Source organism: Haemaphysalis longicornis, unplaced genomic scaffold, assembly GCF_048455015.1.
Source record: "Haemaphysalis longicornis isolate Haplotype H1 unplaced genomic scaffold, Haemaphysalis longicornis Haplotype H1 scaffold_1, whole genome shotgun sequence".
Taxonomy (NCBI): domain Eukaryota; kingdom Metazoa; phylum Arthropoda; class Arachnida; order Ixodida; family Ixodidae; genus Haemaphysalis; species Haemaphysalis longicornis.
The window spans coordinates 81,846,316-81,863,913 of NW_027526203.1; the positions used below are offsets into that span (position 1 = coordinate 81,846,316).

Consider the following 17,598-nt stretch of genomic DNA (forward strand, 5'->3'; position numbering starts at 1 on the left):
ACGAGTACTTCCTACCGTAACAAAAACAGGCCAGGTGTAAATATGGTCAAAAATAACGCAATGGCAGCCAACGATTCGGGGCTGAGTATCATAGCGCCATCTTGGAGGACCGACGGTAAGCAAGGCTGCAGAGCCTATTGACGCATTGGAACTTAGTTTGAATGCGCGCCGTTAGGAGTTCATTGCAGACGTCACGAAAACACACGATTTCGCGGGAGAAGCCAGACTTTAACCTAAACTGATCAATTTCTCAGTGAATACAGAATCATTTGCTGCCGGACAAGCGCTGGGGGCACTATAATACATGAAATACTACGAATAAAACGAAGTTGTATTTTGTCTGTATGGCCCCTTTAAGCGCTTCTGTTCAATTACGAATGTACTCGAAAGTGCTTGGCTTTCAATTTGTCCCACATTCTGGAATTTGTATTCAACATCTCCTGACACTTTTACAGTGAAGGTTTCTGTGGCTGGGATTCGCCAGATTATTTCCGCCCACATAGATTTAAAGTTGAATCGCACGCGAGCGTAGCGCCGCATCGTGGCCCCAATTTATAGCCCCAGGATCGTAAAACTGTGCCCACAGCTTCAGTCGATGCAAAAAAGTCGTAAAACAAAGGTCATAGTGCATACAAATTTTGATATAGCACGGCTACAATTAGCGATGAAAAAATGTCTCCCAGCAATATAATTGTGTTTAGAGAAAGAGCTGACTTAAACAGTATATGTGTAGGCTTTGTGTGTTAGCTGGCTTTTCCATATTGTGTGTAGCACGCTGAAGCATAGCAATCTACAACGAGTACGACTACAGAAAACGCCTCTCATCCTTGTGTTATCGAAAGTACCCCGAAAGGTACATTACATGGCAAGTAGCCCCTAAGAACACTCTACAACTGCGCAGAGTTTCATCAACTTTTCATAAATAGTTTAGAGTGAAGTTTTAAATATTACAGAATTTGTACTCTTTCTATACATGCCCATCTGCGAAGGGAGTATGGTTGCAGAAAACGGCCGCCACTGTTTCAACCTAATTATCCGGACACAAATGAAATGACGATAAGCTGCTATGACGATACGAACATCACGCATGTAACATTACGCACCATAGCTCCGCCGGTCCTTCTTTGTCGCAGAGCGGAAGGGCAGTGAAGTTTACTTTTGTCGAATTATCCAGCCCCTACTGGGGCTCGCATCGAAATGAGTGGCGTGGAATCGCTGCTCCGCCGACTCCTCAACGTGCCGTAACCCAAAACTTAGCATCCTAGGTGAAATCATGTCTGTGTCCGACATTCCCCAACCTATAATGAAAATGGGGTTTCTAGTTTTCTAGCCTGACCTCACATTTATTGCGCCTCCAGAGGCCTGCGCTTGTAAACGGCCTTACATAAAAAACGGGGGTATTATCAAGGGTAAAACAATGCGCTAAAATATTTTGCGAGGAATTGGGTGGTTTGCGAAGTGTGTAACGTCACGCATTTTGAAACTGCAAGTGCAGGGGTACAGCTCTAAAGGAGCGCTTGGTGTCACTATTTGTGTGCGGCATTCGCTGCGGTAATTAGTCGGGGTAATGTGGATTCCGGCTAAGAGTTCCTCGCTGCTGCTGTAGTTGCTCGTGTTAAGAACTGGCAGTGAGACTCACGAGGACCCTGAAATGCCGGCCCTCCCTCACCCCTTCAGGACACCCGTCAGTGAACGCCCCTTAAACTAGGGCGCCTTGATGCCAGCGCCGCCGTACAGGGTGGAGACACCCTTTGAACGGTAGCGTGGCACCGCTATTGGGTCAAAGCGTTCGACGCATAGTTTTCTTTTCCCACAAGAACCAGCAACGCGAAATGTATAAGACGATTCAAACCTCGCGGGTTAACCTCGCGGCGGTTAAAATTATAGTGCGGTCTTGCTACAGCGACTTGCTGCGGCGGCGAGCAAGTGACCCAAAAGGGCGGCGCCAACGTATACTGGTATTGAGCCTGTACGGCGGACGTGCGTGAATCGAGGCGCCCTACCTCATACGCAATTTGCACTCCCGAAAACAGCCGCACACCACACAAGCAGTTCGATGATCGGATGTTGGCATCATTATTATGGAATGCAATGAATACACTAAAACTAAAGTTCCTTCGCTCTAGCACTTCTTCAAAAAAGGAGAAGCTCTGCAAAGCGTGGCTTCAAGGCATACGAGCTTGGCGCCCCATGGCGAAGTCATCCACAATGGAGGCATTGGTAGCCTCGCGTGTGCGGCAAAATGTTCTCTGGCCGCGCTCCCGGAAGTCTGCGCTGTGCTGATTTGTCCTCTTCGATGTAGGGCGGGGGCGACCGAGCTTCCCCGGCCTAGTTGCAACCCTAGTTGGTCATGATACCGAACCTCTGCCCTGGTCGCCCTGCGATGCTGTTGCTTGAGTGGTCGACGGGAGGGGACTGGCGGTACTGCAGGGAACAATGTAACCACAAAAACATTGGTGGAGTCGTAGCAGCGTTACGTTGTGCGAATATATTACCAACTGCTTGTGGCATGGACTAATGAAAAGCGCGGAAATGTGAACACACAAATCGAACAAGTGACGAAGGTTAATTGATCTTGGTATTCCTAACGGAGTACATCATCATGTGCCACGTTATTCACATCCCTGCAGGGCGAATGCCGCTCCAAAGACTTTTAGTTTTCCGTGATTTCTGTCGTCCCATGTAGTTATTACTCAGTTTGACGGTAGCCTTCCTGTCACTCGTCTGGCGGCTCTGTTGGGAGCCCTCCTTATCACGAGGCTTTTGTTGTAGAGGATGCCTTTTATGCGACTCTGTTGCCTAATCCATCAAATTGTTTCTTATTCCTAAGCGCTGCTCCCATCAAGCTTCTTAGCAGGGCTAGACCAGCTGATGTAGGTTTTCCTTAACAGGGTTTATTCAGAGCAAACTGTTCCCTTGTAAATTATCAATAGAAAATTACATGGTTTGCTCTTCACTCATTCAACATTTTACCGGCAGGGATAGCTCGCAATTCATTACTTCGAAATGCTTTCCTAATGCACTTCAGCCCGTAATAATTACCGGTGCTATTTTCGTCTCCTGGCTGCAAACGGCCATAGATAAATAGATTGATAGAGGTGCTAATAGAGTAATGCGTAACTGGAAGAGGCTGGCTCACTAGTAGGTTTTTAGTTATTACTTTACAATTGTTTATAGCTATTTTTAAATCTAGTAATCTCGCTGATGACTCCTGAAATCATAGGAATTGCCAGTGAAAGCGATGAAACGTATATTCATGATTGAAAAACGCTGGTACTCTTTGCGTTTCGTTACTATAACAAAGCATATCGTCCCATCGAATCTTTCAATAAGGATGAACAAGGAAGCTCCGGTTCTTAATGTTACTTAGCGGCTAGTTCTCATAATTTTTTTCGGATAGTTCAGGCAAAACAACTGTTCTAGACGTTTTCTCTTACAATACTCCCTCCGTGAATGGCCATGTCTTGACATCGGAGAGTAATTACATGACGTTTACAATTTCATTGCGAACTAATTATGACAGGTAAATGAAACTCGGTATAATAATACAGTCGCCTTACCGGCTAATTTTCGTATAGTTTGTTTCGGGACGCTTTCGATAACACAAGAGGTAAAGGCGTTCACTGTAATCACACTAGCTACGTTAATGGCTCACTGTGCAACCTGCAAGGTGGAAAAGTCAGCCTGCAGATAGCAGGCCGATCTACTGAAAGACGACTTCACCTCTTAAATGCATTTTCGGGAAGACATTTTCCAGGGGCAATATAAGCCGACACATATCACTGAGCTTTTTACTATTTTTATATTTTCTCAATATTGCGAACCGGGCGTTGGAGACCTGCTCCGCACCGATTCCACGAGAGCGAATATGCGTGTCCACGCGAATCTGTTTGCGGACAGATTTTTACAAGTTGTGCGCACGCTAGGGAATAGCCAAAAAGTGCTGTCCGTTTTCATCTAGCATGCGTACTTCGCGAGTAAAAAACTGGCCGCGTATCTGCTCCTTTTATTAAAGATGTCGCCAATAGACGATAGTCTTTATAGACATTTGCCAAGGAAATGCCCCCCCCCCCTTCCCCTTTGCTTTCCCGCTCACGTCTCATGCTGTTCCTGTTCCGTCGCGCTCACCCCAAGGTAAACACACTAAAGGTTTGCGCAAGGCGATTTGAATTTACCGCGTTCCACTGCTACAGGCCGGGTTCCTCGATGTCAGCGCTTCAGTACGGCGGAGACGCGCGTGAGTCGAGGCGGCGTACTACAATGTTTATAGAACCGCGTGGCCGTGCCCCACGTGCTTTCCAAGCACAACGTCGAACCTAGCTAGTGGAACATTTCGTTGCTGTTGCCGCGTGGATTTTTATATGCCGCCAGGAGGTGGCGCGGGCAACAGCAGGCGGCGGTTTTCTGCAGTACATGTAGAATATCATTTTCTATCGAAAAACCAAGCAACCATGATTTTTTAAATAAAGGAACACTGTAAATATCCCGTGTGTACTAATTTCCTGTCGTATATTTGCGTAATGTGTTGTTCTTGTTCAACAATGTTGACAAGTATGAATATATAAACCAGACTTAGACGTTACCTTTGGCTGAGAATATATAAGACTATTGTGCAATGTCTATTTTACTTTGGCCAGATGGCTAATTCGAGTCACAGACAGACAGACAGACAGACAGACAGACATACAGACAACCAAAATTTTTCGGTTTAAGTAGCCCAAGAAAGACTATCGTATTTAAAAATTGCAAAGGTGGCGCGAATGACGTGCGGTTTCCGGCGGCTGCAGTTTTTAGCTGCGGAGTACCTAAGGACCGCAAAATGTCCGTCCGCGTCCGTGCGCATAGCATTTACAATCGCAAAAAATCACACAGGCACCGGCAGGATTCCAGCCTGTGGGGAGTTAGTGTCAGTCGTCTTACCCACTGGGATACGACCGTGAGTAGTACCCGAGAGTAAAACGGCTTACTCCCTCACCTGTAACGGTACGGAGTACCTTAGGACCTCCTAATGTCCGTCCGCATCTATCCATGCGCACTGCACCATCAACCGAAAATCAAGCGAAATTCGATTTGAGCCGTGAGTTCCAGTTTCATTTAGGGAATAATCAAGGTGCAACTCACGGCTCAGATCGAATGACCGTCGGGGTGGAAATCGGATGTCATTTGGGGAGCAACTTGGATGTCATTTGGGGTTCCCGTACTCCGCACCCTCGCCGTCATCACGGCATGGAGATGCTGCAATTTTTTTTTCGAATTTCGGGCTCTCCGCACGGCAAGGCGCAATTGTTGTGACTAAAATTTGTTTTAAAACAAAACCTACACCAAAATGGCAAACATTGTCAGACAAACATTGTATTCTGTCGTGAACAAAGAATTTAGAAAAAAGTCGTGAAACCGGATCAGCCATTAGATTGTCGCTTACTCTGACACCCGTATATCCGTATCTGCAGCAGTGACCAACTTGAAAAAAAATAGCAAAGGCAGCCACATATTTCTAAACATGTCTGTAAAAATTCGCCTGTCGAAAAAATAAATTTGCGCGAAAAAAGTTGAATGCACTGCTTTTCTTAAAATGCGTAACTTAAAAATCAATAAAAAGCTCACGGTGCCTCAGTGGCTAACGCGATGTGCTGCTGAGCCAAAGGACGCGGGTTCAGTTCTCTGCCGCGGCGGCCGCTTTTCTAATGGTGGCGATAAGCGAAAACGCCCGTGTGGTCGACATTTACGGGCACGTTAAGGATCCCCAGGTGGTCAAAATTAATCTGGAGCCCTCCACTACAGCGCGCCTGTGCATCGTCGCCGCGTTGGACACGCACACAATCAATCAGTCTTCCGGAAACGAGACTCGTCAAGATGGCAACCAGCACTGCTCAAAACATTTTGCATTATTTTCGTCGTTCCGGAGCTATAAGTTCCGAAGGGAGGTTGACTTTCTAGCCAGGGCTGTTTGATTATGTACGCACACATGTTTCTTGTGTTGTTATATTTTGTGTGGCTGTCAGTATGCGCAAATGAATACGCTGTATGTGAATAGTAATTGTTCATGAGTGTTTTTATGTCTTTCCTGTGTATTAAAATTCAGTTGCTGGTCAGCTCGTGTACTGTCTCCCTTTTTTTCTGTCCGCCTTCTTTGCGCTGTTTTTCATCAGTATCCGTGCCATGTGCTCCGCTACTGCGGCCGCTTTGCAGGCTTGGCGCTTTGATAAAAGGAGGAGGAGAAAAGCGAAAGGAAAGGCCGAGAGGTTATCCAGGCTTAGAGCCCGGATTGCTACTCGGCAACCGGGTAAAAAGTGTCTGTTCACCTTGTGCGAACACTTCACGGAATTGTAAATGTTCTACGCCCATCTAAAAAAACAAATATGGATATTTAATTTTCTTTATGTGTGGTGTTTCACTTAGTGAGCCCTAGCACAGGTTTACGCCTGTGGCAAAGGCCCGACAAACGCGCCGCTTGGCGGGCGTCACTTTTCTTTTATCAAACAAAAAGCACGGTAACAGAACAGTTTTCTCGGTGTGACGCGTGCTGTAATTGGCCCGGTGCAGGGCGGCGCAACCGAAGGGGTGCGTTGACCTACTTAGGCACCTATGGCGAAAAAAAATTAAAGCAGTTTCACTCTGTGAGGAAGCTGTCGGAAGTGTAGAGCAGTGATTCGCCATAATGGGCGTTGGCGCCGTTATCCGCTCACTGCTACCACCCATCACGCTCTTACCGCCCTGTGTCACTGCTCTCTTGATGAATATCCAATGCAAATTTCCCGCCTTCGCAGTGCTCGCGCGCCCCCTGCCTTGAACTGCGCCAGCGGGAGTTCTGTACTTTTTGTGCTTGCTTTAATTTGTTATGCTGGGGCTGTTTAGCGTCATTTCGAACGCGTCATTTTGTAAGGCAAAACTTTCTACCTCTACCAGCCAACGGTTGTTTTGCGGCGGGCGGGACCAACACCCAACGCGGTAAAGGCGGCGGGTTTCACTTACGGAGCACACTGTAGATGGCGCGGCGAAGCTGCCCATCGTTCCCCACTCGGACGTACCTGCTCGCCGGCGGGCGCGTCGGCGGTACAGCTTTGTCGTCAGTTTTAGCGACGGTTGTTTTGGGCTTGTTTGGGCGCAGCTTCGCGTTCATTGCGCGCTTCCTTCGCACGGCTTGATTAACTTGTTCGACAGCCCCTCCTGGGTAAACCGGACCCGACGGAATTAAGTGGTCGTACAGCAAAGATACCTTAACGATTGGTTTTTTTCGCTCACTGTCTTAAAAACCAACTTAACGAGCATTCCTAACTCACTGAACGCGGGGGATGCCGATTATATACGCAGATTTTGCCTGAAATGCACCTGCACTTTTCTTTGCGCTAAACAACAGGGAGGTGTATGACAACCGCAAGCGGTTCTCGAGGTTTTAACGGTTACGACGATCTAAACCGCGTGGTTTACGAAGCCTCAGCGTGTCTCCCTGACGCCGGTACAGAAGACTGTACTTGGGTCCATTATCTCGCTGCGCCGCTCGATTCCGGCAGCCGCTTGACATCGACCGTTAGCGACGTACGACAAGACGAGCCCATAAAGTGCTCTGCATTTAAAGCTGCCTCTTTCTCCCCGACTGGCGCATTTCCGCGGACAACGAATACTCGGCGCGCTGCATCCAAGACATCTCATGCGTCTTCGCCAAGAGTACAGACATAATGACTATTGAAATAACCACTAAGGCCGCGAGATTCGGCACATGGACGACCAGGATGCCAGCAGCGGCTTTGATGCGCTTATCCTGAGAGTGGCCGCGGACGCGGGAATTTGTCGCCAAGCTAGGTGAAGAGTGAGCTATAATAAAGCCCTGACAGACTTAGCTGTCTAAAATGTGCGTTGTATTCCTTATAAAGCTGTCCTGTCTATTCTTCGGTTACATAGCACAGCAGCAAGGGGGGCCTTTTATTTTGCTTTGCCCGTACAGAAAATTTGAGGTGCTGTGTTTGAATGTGTGAACTTCAAAATTAGCACGAAAATGTTATACGGTGTTATCTTCAATTTTAAGGCTGTGATTATGCCTTAAGAGAGGCCTAAATGGGATGCAGATGCCTTTCGATGTCAGCAACATCATCGAACAAATTACCAAACGTTCGCGTTATATCACTTTAATAAATGCCTTCGTTCCGGAAAGCTCACGCCTACGACTTTTCCGGTTTCTGCAATTCAGTCGTCCTGTGATGGCATCTCTGTTATAGCTAAATTGCACAACGGTCTTTCTCATACTGTAAGCGTGTCCTGGTACTGTGTCCTGGTACTGTGCTTTCGCGCATATAACTCGCACCAGAAGTGCGAAAATTTTAGTGGCAAAGTAGTGGCGCGGATAATACGCGAGGTTTTACCTTAGGTGAAGCTTCACCGCAATGCTCGTTGTGCTGTGAAGCTCCTACGCAGTAACACGGACTAAGCCTTCCATGGCAGCGATTGCCCAAATCATACAAGGACAAGAGAAAAAATGAGGATGAAAAAAAAGGAACAAACACAAACATCATGGATCGAACCGAAGATGACCTTGTGAGCAACAGGGAGTACTGCGGCTCAAGTGATAGCTCTAGCGAGAGCGGTGACACTGAGTGAATTCTGACTTTCGCCTTGTAGTCAGTCTATTGTACTTGCTATATATGCGCCTTTTCTATCTACATAGTAAGTTATGTGTTTCTTGAACAGTAGCTTTGATACAGCCTTTGCTGTATAAAATGTGTGGGCAATACGGGAGGTTTTTTTTCTTTTTTTTTTCAGGCGGGCTGATAGTGGAGGTGCGGAATATATGGGGAGGTGGGGGGGGTTATGCGCACGAAAATACGGTATGTGTTCTTGCGACACCGAGACGAAATAAACACGAGCCCAATGTTTATCAAATGTTCCCTGTTTAAGAAATCACCGCCACGGGATTAGTTACGCCAGCCGTCACACCAAGTAAACTCTTTTGTTACCCTGCTTTTTTTTTTTTTGGTAAAAAAAGTGACGCCCACAAAGGACCAATTTTTGGCAGGGACGTTTGGCAGGGTTTGGCATTGATTGAAACATCGCAAATACAGAAGACTAAACACACGTATTTCACTTTTAGAAGGGCGAAAAGGTCAGAGCTCCCTGAGCTGGCCGTAGAATCTGAACAGACTTTTTTTATCAAAGCGCCAAGCCAGAAAAGCAGCGGCAGTAGCGGAGCAGAAGGCGCCGAGGCGCGTCTCGGACGCGTGAGTTCAGCCGACTATAATTTTGGTAAGAACAAAATAATTCGAAATGTTTTCAGCACTGTTGTCGACCCTGCTGAGGAGTCTCGTCTCGCTAATTCTGAAGAAAATCGTGATCGGTTTTCGTTATTTTAAAAGTTACCCATTGTTAGGAAAAGCACTGAAGTCAATGTTTTTTTTTCCTCCTATTGATACTTTTTCTAGACAAGTGAAATTTTAAAGCGATGTCGAAAAATATCTTGCCCACATGACCTACCACCTACAAGTTGGTCACTTTTGCAGATACGGAGATAGGGGGCGTCAACGTCAGCGACAATCTAGCGTCTGATCCGATTACACAATTTTTTTCGAACTTCTTGTTCACAACAGAACGCGCTTTTTGTATTGAAATGTGCCATGTTGGTGTAGTTTTTGCTTCGAAGAAATTTTAGTGAGAAGAAAAACCCCTTGGAGTGAGCAAAATCCCACGTTTCGGAAAAACTGCAGCCGCCGGAAACCGCGCATCACCCGCGCCCCCCTTTGCACCTTTTAGATGAGGAGCATCTCTTGGTCGGGGTGATGTCACTTGTCCGTGCCCCGTCCGCACGCCTCTGATGATGATTGTGGCAGGATGCCCCTAGGGATTGCCCAATCAAAAAATTCATCACGAGATAGCTTCGCGTTCAACCACCGTCGTCATCTTCCAGTAGGGGAACCGCTGAAGAAGAAGAAGACAAAGCTGCGGAGAGTATGGCGTGTACGTAGCTCTCAGCCGGTGCACAAACGTCGACAACCTTTACCTCACCAACGCTGACGGAGTCTACCGATTCTACCACAGAGACGACAACATCGACAAGAACATGATGTACGAGTTTCGGCGCCTCGAGAACCACCGCCTACTCACCGTCACACAACAGTACTTGCGTGCCTTTGCCAGCGGTGTGGACCCGGACGCGGAATTCCCTCTCGCGCTACTAAACACCAGATCACTCAGCCTAACGGCAACACAATGGAACCACACGGAACCCCCATGATGCTTCGCATTCGAATCAGGTTTCCCCACGGTTAGATGGTGTAAGTTTTTTTTATCGCAAAGTACGCGTGCTATAGGAAAACCAATTGCACTTTTGGGCTATTCCTTGAATTGCGCTTTGCTCATAAAAGTTTGATCGAAAACAAAGAATGCCCCTGTACATGCATGTTCGATCTCTCGTGGGGGCACCCTTCCAGAGACAGCGTGACAGCATACCAGAACAGACTCCCAGAACAGCTCCACTGTTAAAATTGTTTTCAGGTGACGGTGTGAACCTGTTTCGATCCCGAAGCCAAATATTGCACCACACAAAACCGGATTGACGCGTCCAAGCCCAGACGGTTGCACGAAAGAAAAGCGAGTGTTTGTAATAGGTGATTTTGCATTCTAATTACCTTAAAGAAACTGAAAGGATAGCAAAGTGATCATTCAAAAGGAACATGGGTCTGTCAGTTTCACGGCGGCTTTAAGACGCGGCTGGAAGCGCTCAGAGGAGCGGCGTCATGTGATTTGTTATAAAACTGTCTTGGCGTCATGCATAAAGGCAAAATATGACAGAACACTTACAGTTGGTATGTAGTTGTTTCAGCGCATCAACGCCGTACAATTCTTTCCTGATAGTATTGTACATTACAATGGATTGTCAATGTGCTAAATCTCTTGCCCAGTTTTGTGTCCTCAAATACATCTTTCTCGCGTAAGACAAAATAAAAATTAGCAGTGGCTTAACTTGGCTATGCCAGAATATACATAGCGTGAGCTAAGGTGCAGCTGGTTATTCTTAGGTTTCCTGCTTGTCTAGTATTAGCTGATTATCATGATTTCTGCTGCTAATCCGATTTCAAATCCAAACCAATCCAATTCATTCCAAATCAATTTAATCCAATCCAATCCAGTCGCGGCAGCGGCTGCTCCGCCGAGCGAGCTGTGCGCCTTGAGACGTCACTGCTCCTCGCGCATGCGCAGCACGGCTCACCAGAAGCCAAGCGAAACAGCTCAACCTCGGGCAGTGTAGCTCACGCTACAAAATGCGACCAGTCAGTCGACATTGTTGCTCACCCGAACAACGGCCGCCTGGGCTCGGCTAATCGGCCTCTGTTCAACCGAAGCCCCCGTCCCTTCTTCGTCGCAAATTTCGGTCACTCCCCAAGCCTGGTGTGCCAGCTCCTCCGAGTCCAAGGTCACGTGGTCCCATAGAGCTTCAGCAGGGGCAGCACCACAACCCTGAAAGAAACAACGAGAAAGTCATCCCATTAACTGCAGTGGACGCCTATGTAGCATACCGGCTGCATCGCACTAAGGCAAGGTCTCAGTGCCTGTACTTCTTGTCGATGCTTCGGCCGGTGTTTCGCTGCCGCTTAGATGATTGGTTCCTTCCCGCTTTCCCTTCACACCATATCGCAAGCTGCTGCAATGTAATGCAGTTGCGTCAACGCGAGTCAAGCGCTCAACCACCGGTTCATGTGCGCCCTGTGGTGGAGCTACAAACGAAAATCCTCGCAGTCCTCTGGTCATTTTACTTGCCGGACGATTGTAGGTGCATTCGGACGTTGCAAGTTCTTTCCGGAATCTACCATCCAACCAATACTGCAATAGAATCGTTGACGTCAAATTAAAAAAAATTACGCCCACCTCCCCTCGAAGGAACCCTGGTGTGATGCGACGCTGAAGGGGGTTCCATTGCGTGTTTCCGTTGGGTCGATTACTCAAATTGCGTGCGCAATCGTCGGGTAATGCGAGAGAGAGAGAGAGAGAGAGAGAGAGAGAGAGAGAGAGAGAGAGAGAGAGCAAGCGTAGCGTGGACGACCGTCGACTGAGAGACCGGCCGGAGCGCGGCACTCCGCTTATATGCGCAGCGCGCCCGAACGAGAGAAGACCGCGAAGAGAGATGGCGCTGCACATGCGCAGAGCGCGCTTGCGCCGCGCGCAGCACCGTCCACCGGCGGAGTGAGAGTGCGCTGCGCGCCCGCAGATGTTGGGCGAGAGTGTTCGCTATCGGAGAGAGGAGAGGAGGCGAGCGGAGGAGAGACGCAGCTGTGCGGACGCGGACGACGACGACGCAGGAAGGACAGTGCCGCCGGCAAGAGATGCTCCTCTCAGCGTCGCATCTAAAAGCGCTTAATGTGAGCCATTTGCAACGCAGTACAAATGTTCGTCCCTCCGCCAACACAGGTAATGTCCCAAAGCGAAGCATAGGCGCGACGACACACTGCGACCCCTTGTTCTTGCACCAGACCGCCTATGGCGTAGGCCGTATAGGGGGTTTCAGGTACCAAATAAAATGCAGCAGCTAAATCTTCATAAACATCTCGTAAGCTAATGACAAAAAGCAAGGAAATAAAATTAACAAAGCGGCGTCGTGAACAAAGAACCTATAATTTTGGTAGGTTTCGCAAGATTTACAAAAAAATCATCGCACCCAGAAGGTAGCCGGACACCTTGCTTGCCACGTGAGCCAGATTTTTCGTTCTGGAGCGGCCATCCTCGTCTGTGGCAAGCAACTGGCTCCTTCTTACCGCACTCGCCGCACCAAGTGCTGTATTATATCAAATGCGCCTCAAAGATATGTGGTTAATGCCCCCTCGTCGCGAGCGAAACAGTACTCGCGTAACAAAACTAATCCGAAAACAAAGTATTCTAGATTCTGATTGGTACCAAAGTAGTCAGCGACTCCCGTAATGAGAAGTTTACTGCATCGGATAACTGAGGTTAAGGCGAAACCAAAGTCACATTGGCTCCAAACTCCGTTATCGGGTCACATGAGACGCTAACGTGTATGTTGTACCAAGTGTAAGAATATTAGCGGTGCGTGGTATGATTCCGATAGAAGCATAGTCTGTTCATTACTCTTCAGTGGTATAAGCCTCTAAGCCATTCTTCGGGGTACATAGTACAAGAACGGAGCCAACGCCATCCCCGTGACCTCTTGGCGGGGAAGCCGCCGAGGCTGGCGAAGCAACCGCGCTGTCGGCGGGAGGATCGTTAGGGGCCTCTTCCGCGCTTTCGCGATTTGCAGGGCAGTCGTAGACGGTGAGTTGTGCCTTGTACGTAGGTCGTTTCACTCGGGCCTCGGCCTGACGCGGTAATGGATCATGGTAACGTTCTTCTCAGGGGCAGATGCCTTCTAGCGAAAACGAGTTGAAGATGTGCTTACGTAGGCGTATTCGGAGCGCTTGAAAAATGGTTTTCAAACGCCTAAAATGCGTGGAAAGGAACAGAGAATGAACGTGGACGATTGTAACGTCTGTAGAATATGCAATATTTGGGTAATTGCTTTTCGAATGTGATGAATACCTTTGTGTGAATCTTTTCTTCATCTGTACCGAGATGCGCCGGAATTTGAAAATGCGTTTTGAAGTGCCCAAGATGCGCAGCGACTATTTCTACCAGTTAGTTTCGTTCAGCATCATCATTGTCATCATGACACACGAGCACCAGCCTCATTTTGTGTACTGAAGAACGAAGTGTTCTCCGGAACACTTCCTGATGCGCCTATCCTCCCGATGTCCTATAGCATACATTCCCTCAGAATTTTCGTATTTCATCGCTTCTTGAGTGTAATGTCCTTTCCCCTACATTTAGACCCGTCTCTAGGTAGCTACTCTGTTACCAGGCGCTCCACCTGTTAGTTCCCCGCGCAACATTCCCGGCCCGAGTACACTTCAGTCTCTGTATTTGACGTCTTCCACACGGGTTTTTCCGTAATCCAAGACGCTCGTTTAGCGTTCCGTAAGCGCTACTGCTATCACCATTACCATTACTAATTGGGCTCACCGCTGTCAAAGGTCTCAGTCTCAAAGGTCTCAGTAAGCGCCAAGTATCTGCGCCAAATGCCCGCGAACTTTCGTTATATACCACTCTTTCAATCACAGATCCTGCCTACTGCTCTTTACCGGGGACTGCTTGTTGAGTGAACCGAAATCCACACTTATTTTCCGCGTGATTTCATTCCGAGGATTATGGTCGGTAGTGATGACTTCTCCAAGCGAGATATATGCAGCAATTTCTCAACCCTTTCACTAAATGGTAAGAAAGAGCCAAATAAAGAACTTTTATCGGAACATGAGGTTACTGGTTTCGCGCATTCATTCATTAGCTTCGTAGAACAATGTTTGCATTAAATTTCCTTCACCGAAAATTATGGTTCAATGGTTAACAAAGGTTGCTGTACATTTCATTTATCCCCAATTATCGCCAACCTTCGTGCAGGTGGGGCTTTCTAATTTTGTTACTGAAGCGTTATCGTCGGTAGTCTTCGACGCTCACTGAACAAGACAGTTTCGTCCGCCAATATCAAGTTTTTCAGATATTCGCAACGTATGTACGTGTATACCTAGCTACCCGCGATCAAGCTTACTAATCAAATCTTCATGACTTCACGCCTTGAAGTAATACCAACATGGACAGCTGTACATTCCGTTCCCTGTTACACAACCTACCCCCTAGCCCCCTAGACAGGCTGCAAATTTTATGGAGAGATCGTGTCTACTTGTCTGAATCCATTTTTGAAAATAGGGTTTTTCATACTGGTGTGAAGAACCTTCTTTCCGTGCATTCTTGGTATATATCCGCAAGAAGCCTCCCCCCCCCTTCCCCTCAACAAGTCTCCTCTCCTATAGATGCGACTGCATCTCATTCACTCGCCGCCTTGTCGATGCTTGCATGCATCCCTTCATCCATCCGGTGTCGTCGTCATTGTCCGCGCCAGCTGCGCATGCGCCGCTCTCACCGCAGCGTTATCTGCGGGGTAGCACTCGCTCCTCGCAATGCCAGCTGTGCGTCGGCGCGCGCTAGCGCTCGGTTAACGCATGAACATGCGCTGCTCTCTCTCATTCCCCTCACCGTTATGCGGCGGTATACAACAGCTGCGCCGCTCCGCTCCGTCGTTCCAGCGCCGGTGCTCCGATGTCCAACGCTGCTTTGAGTGGAGACTAACAAGCCTGCTATCGCGATGGTCGGCGCAACCGCAACAAGCACCGGCCAGCACAATAACAGAACTGCTAGCACCACCGACGACGAGGCTGCAAAGCGACGTGCACGAGATGCGGGAACCCCGTAGTTGACAGAAATGCATCGTACGCGTTCATGGTACGTTTCACACGATGGGAGAATCAACCCAGCGGAAACGCTGAGGGAAACCCACGATGCGTCGCATCTACACAGGGTTCCCGCGAGGGGAGGTGGGCGTAATTTTTTGTTGTCTCTCAATGCTTTTATTACTAAGGGGGCATTCACTGAACCAAATGTGTGCAGTCTTTTATAAGGGCTCCGAGAAAATGTGCGAAATACTGATTGCCTTACTGATGACGTGAATGTGTTCAATGTAGGAGCAGCGTTTCCTAAATTCAGCCAATTATCTGTAGGCGATTGGAAATTTAGGCTGACTCTTATGCGGTTCACTACACATTGTGAAACGACTTATGCATGAAAACACACTGATGTATCTGTCGCTGAATCTTTTTGACAGCACCCGTACTCTCAAATAGACTTACGTTTATTTTCCAGACCAGTCAGACTATTAAATTCTGAGGCATTCCCAGAACAGGTGTGCAAGCATTTAAAGTGCTCTGTCTGCGCCATACTTTAGGTTATCCATTCTTATTTCTCGTTTTTTGCAGGTTTTTTTTATCGTCCGATTCGGCTCCTTTTCCTCCTGTGACCTATAAACCTGGCCGGGGCCTTCAATTTACTCGCTGGGGTGACCGCCATTGCGGCTTCCTTCCCAGCGCATTCATTTTCGCAGCTACTGCCTCGTCGTTAACGCGTAGTCACCCCGTATTTGTTGTCGGCTTCCTTTTTCGTTTCCTTCTCGCGACGCAAAAGTGTCTTGACGGCTCCGCTGCCGTCCTGAAGATGCAGCCGACGGGTTTGTAGGTGCGAAGTCAGAACCCAGTAGCACTCAAAACACGTTCTGTTTCCGGAGGCGGTTCCGGAGGGGTGTAGTTTGTCTGATCAATCGGAAATTTTACATGCCCATCCGTGCACATACCTGATTGGGCCTGGATGACGCGGAGGCTGGGGATGTCGAGGGACGAGGCTGGCTCCATCGAAAAGCCAAGGTGCGTCCCCGTGCTCCGCGCGTCCATCGAGCGTCCCCCGGTGCGTCCACCGCGCGCCGCTTCATGATGGAGCCAGGCAGCTTCGATGCCCAAATCGCGTTGGACACGTCAACCAGCCACTGCCAGATCTCGGTTGGCGCGGGCGGGGAGAGGAACGGCGGCGTCGCCGCTCCAGACCCACTGTGAAGGCGGCGTGCGGGCAGACACACGTATGTAACGCCAACGAACACTCGTTACTCAAAAATGAAAGGCTTATTGACAAGGAATGCACAACAGAGCACACGCCCAATATGCTTGAATAATCATTACGGCAAAATTAATGACGGGGTAGTTTGTTCAGCATAGTGAAGTACAGAAAGAGGCGTTGAGGGGGAAGACACACGCCAAGACTATCGAGTTATTAGGCGGTTAGAGAGCGGGGTTGAAGTATGCGTTCGCGATCAGGCAAGATGAGATAGCCTTGCGCGGATCGGCCAATACGAACTCGAATAACAGGCCGCCGCAAAGAATAAAAGTAGCCAGACGGCGCGTTTGCGTTGATTGGGGCCGAGATAATTGTAGCGGTCAGAGACGATGCCCAACGGCCAATGTGGAATCTGCATACCAGCGGAACGGTTGTCACACTGTGCGCATGCATGTCAATCGATACTCAAACCACGAACAAAGAATTAAGAAAGCGCCACAGGGTGAGAATGAGTTAGAGCACCGACTGTCACCCTTGGGATTGTAAGACGGTACCCGAAAAAATGGCGTGGGAGCAGGCTGGGGAAATTGTCACCGCTAGGGAAGTTTGTATACAATGCGAACGCAGCCGATAACGCTATCCCGTTCCCCGTTTGAAGCCAAAGCTGAAGCGTACTCAATCGTTAGCAGAAATTCTAATCTATAAATTTGATATAATTCGGGGACCAAGCAAGCTTTGTGAGCAAAAAGTTTCAACCGGCGTATATAGGTTTAACGCAGCGAAGTTACTCTTGGGCTGTGAGCTGCGCCGTGCAGGACACCCAGACCACATGGGTCTCTCCTACGTGCGCGAAATCTCGACGCACAAGCGTTTTCGTTTCGTCGCTCCCATAAGAGAAGCGGCTGCCGCGACCGGCATCGAACCGACGACATTGGGCTTTGTAATGCAGCGCTTTGGCCTTGCGCCACGGCGGTAAGTCAGCGACCTTAAGTTATTTTAGGGGGGTTAGCAATGTTCGGGGGTTAGCATTTAGGGGGGAGTAGCAATGTTCGCTCAGCTATGGCCACCTGGCCGCAGATTTGCCGTGTTTATTCTCCATGTAGAAAAACCATTGCATTTTTTTAATGTTCAGGTGGT

At 48.4% G+C, this 17,598-nt stretch overlaps 1 protein-coding gene across 1 annotated transcript; it reads right to left on the reverse strand.

Moving 5' to 3' along the window:
* Positions 1-2,144: 2,144 nt before the first annotated feature.
* On the reverse strand, positions 2,145-16,613 carry LOC144164716 (uncharacterized). The gene is made up of 3 exons (XM_077695019.1): positions 16,208-16,613; positions 11,278-11,442; positions 2,145-2,424 (listed from the first exon to the last, which is right to left on the reverse strand). The coding sequence occupies exons 1-3, from the start codon at positions 16,340-16,342 to the stop codon at positions 2,341-2,343; spliced, it is 384 nt and encodes a 127-aa protein (XP_077551145.1). The 5' UTR covers positions 16,343-16,613; the 3' UTR covers positions 2,145-2,340.
* Positions 16,614-17,598: the final 985 nt, after the last annotated feature.

Coding starts and splice junctions, on each gene's coding strand:
- LOC144164716 (XM_077695019.1), bottom strand. CDS start 16,342: ATGAAGCGGCGCGCGGTGGACGCACCGGGGGACGCTCGATGGACGCGC. Junction 11,443..16,207: donor CGTCATCCAGGCCCAATCAG/GTATGTGCACGG, acceptor TGTTTCTTTCAG/GGTTGTGGTGCTGCCCCTGC. Junction 2,425..11,277: donor CCCAGGCGGCCGTTGTTCGG/GTGAGCAACAAT, acceptor TGTTCCCTGCAG/TACCGCCAGTCCCCTCCCGT.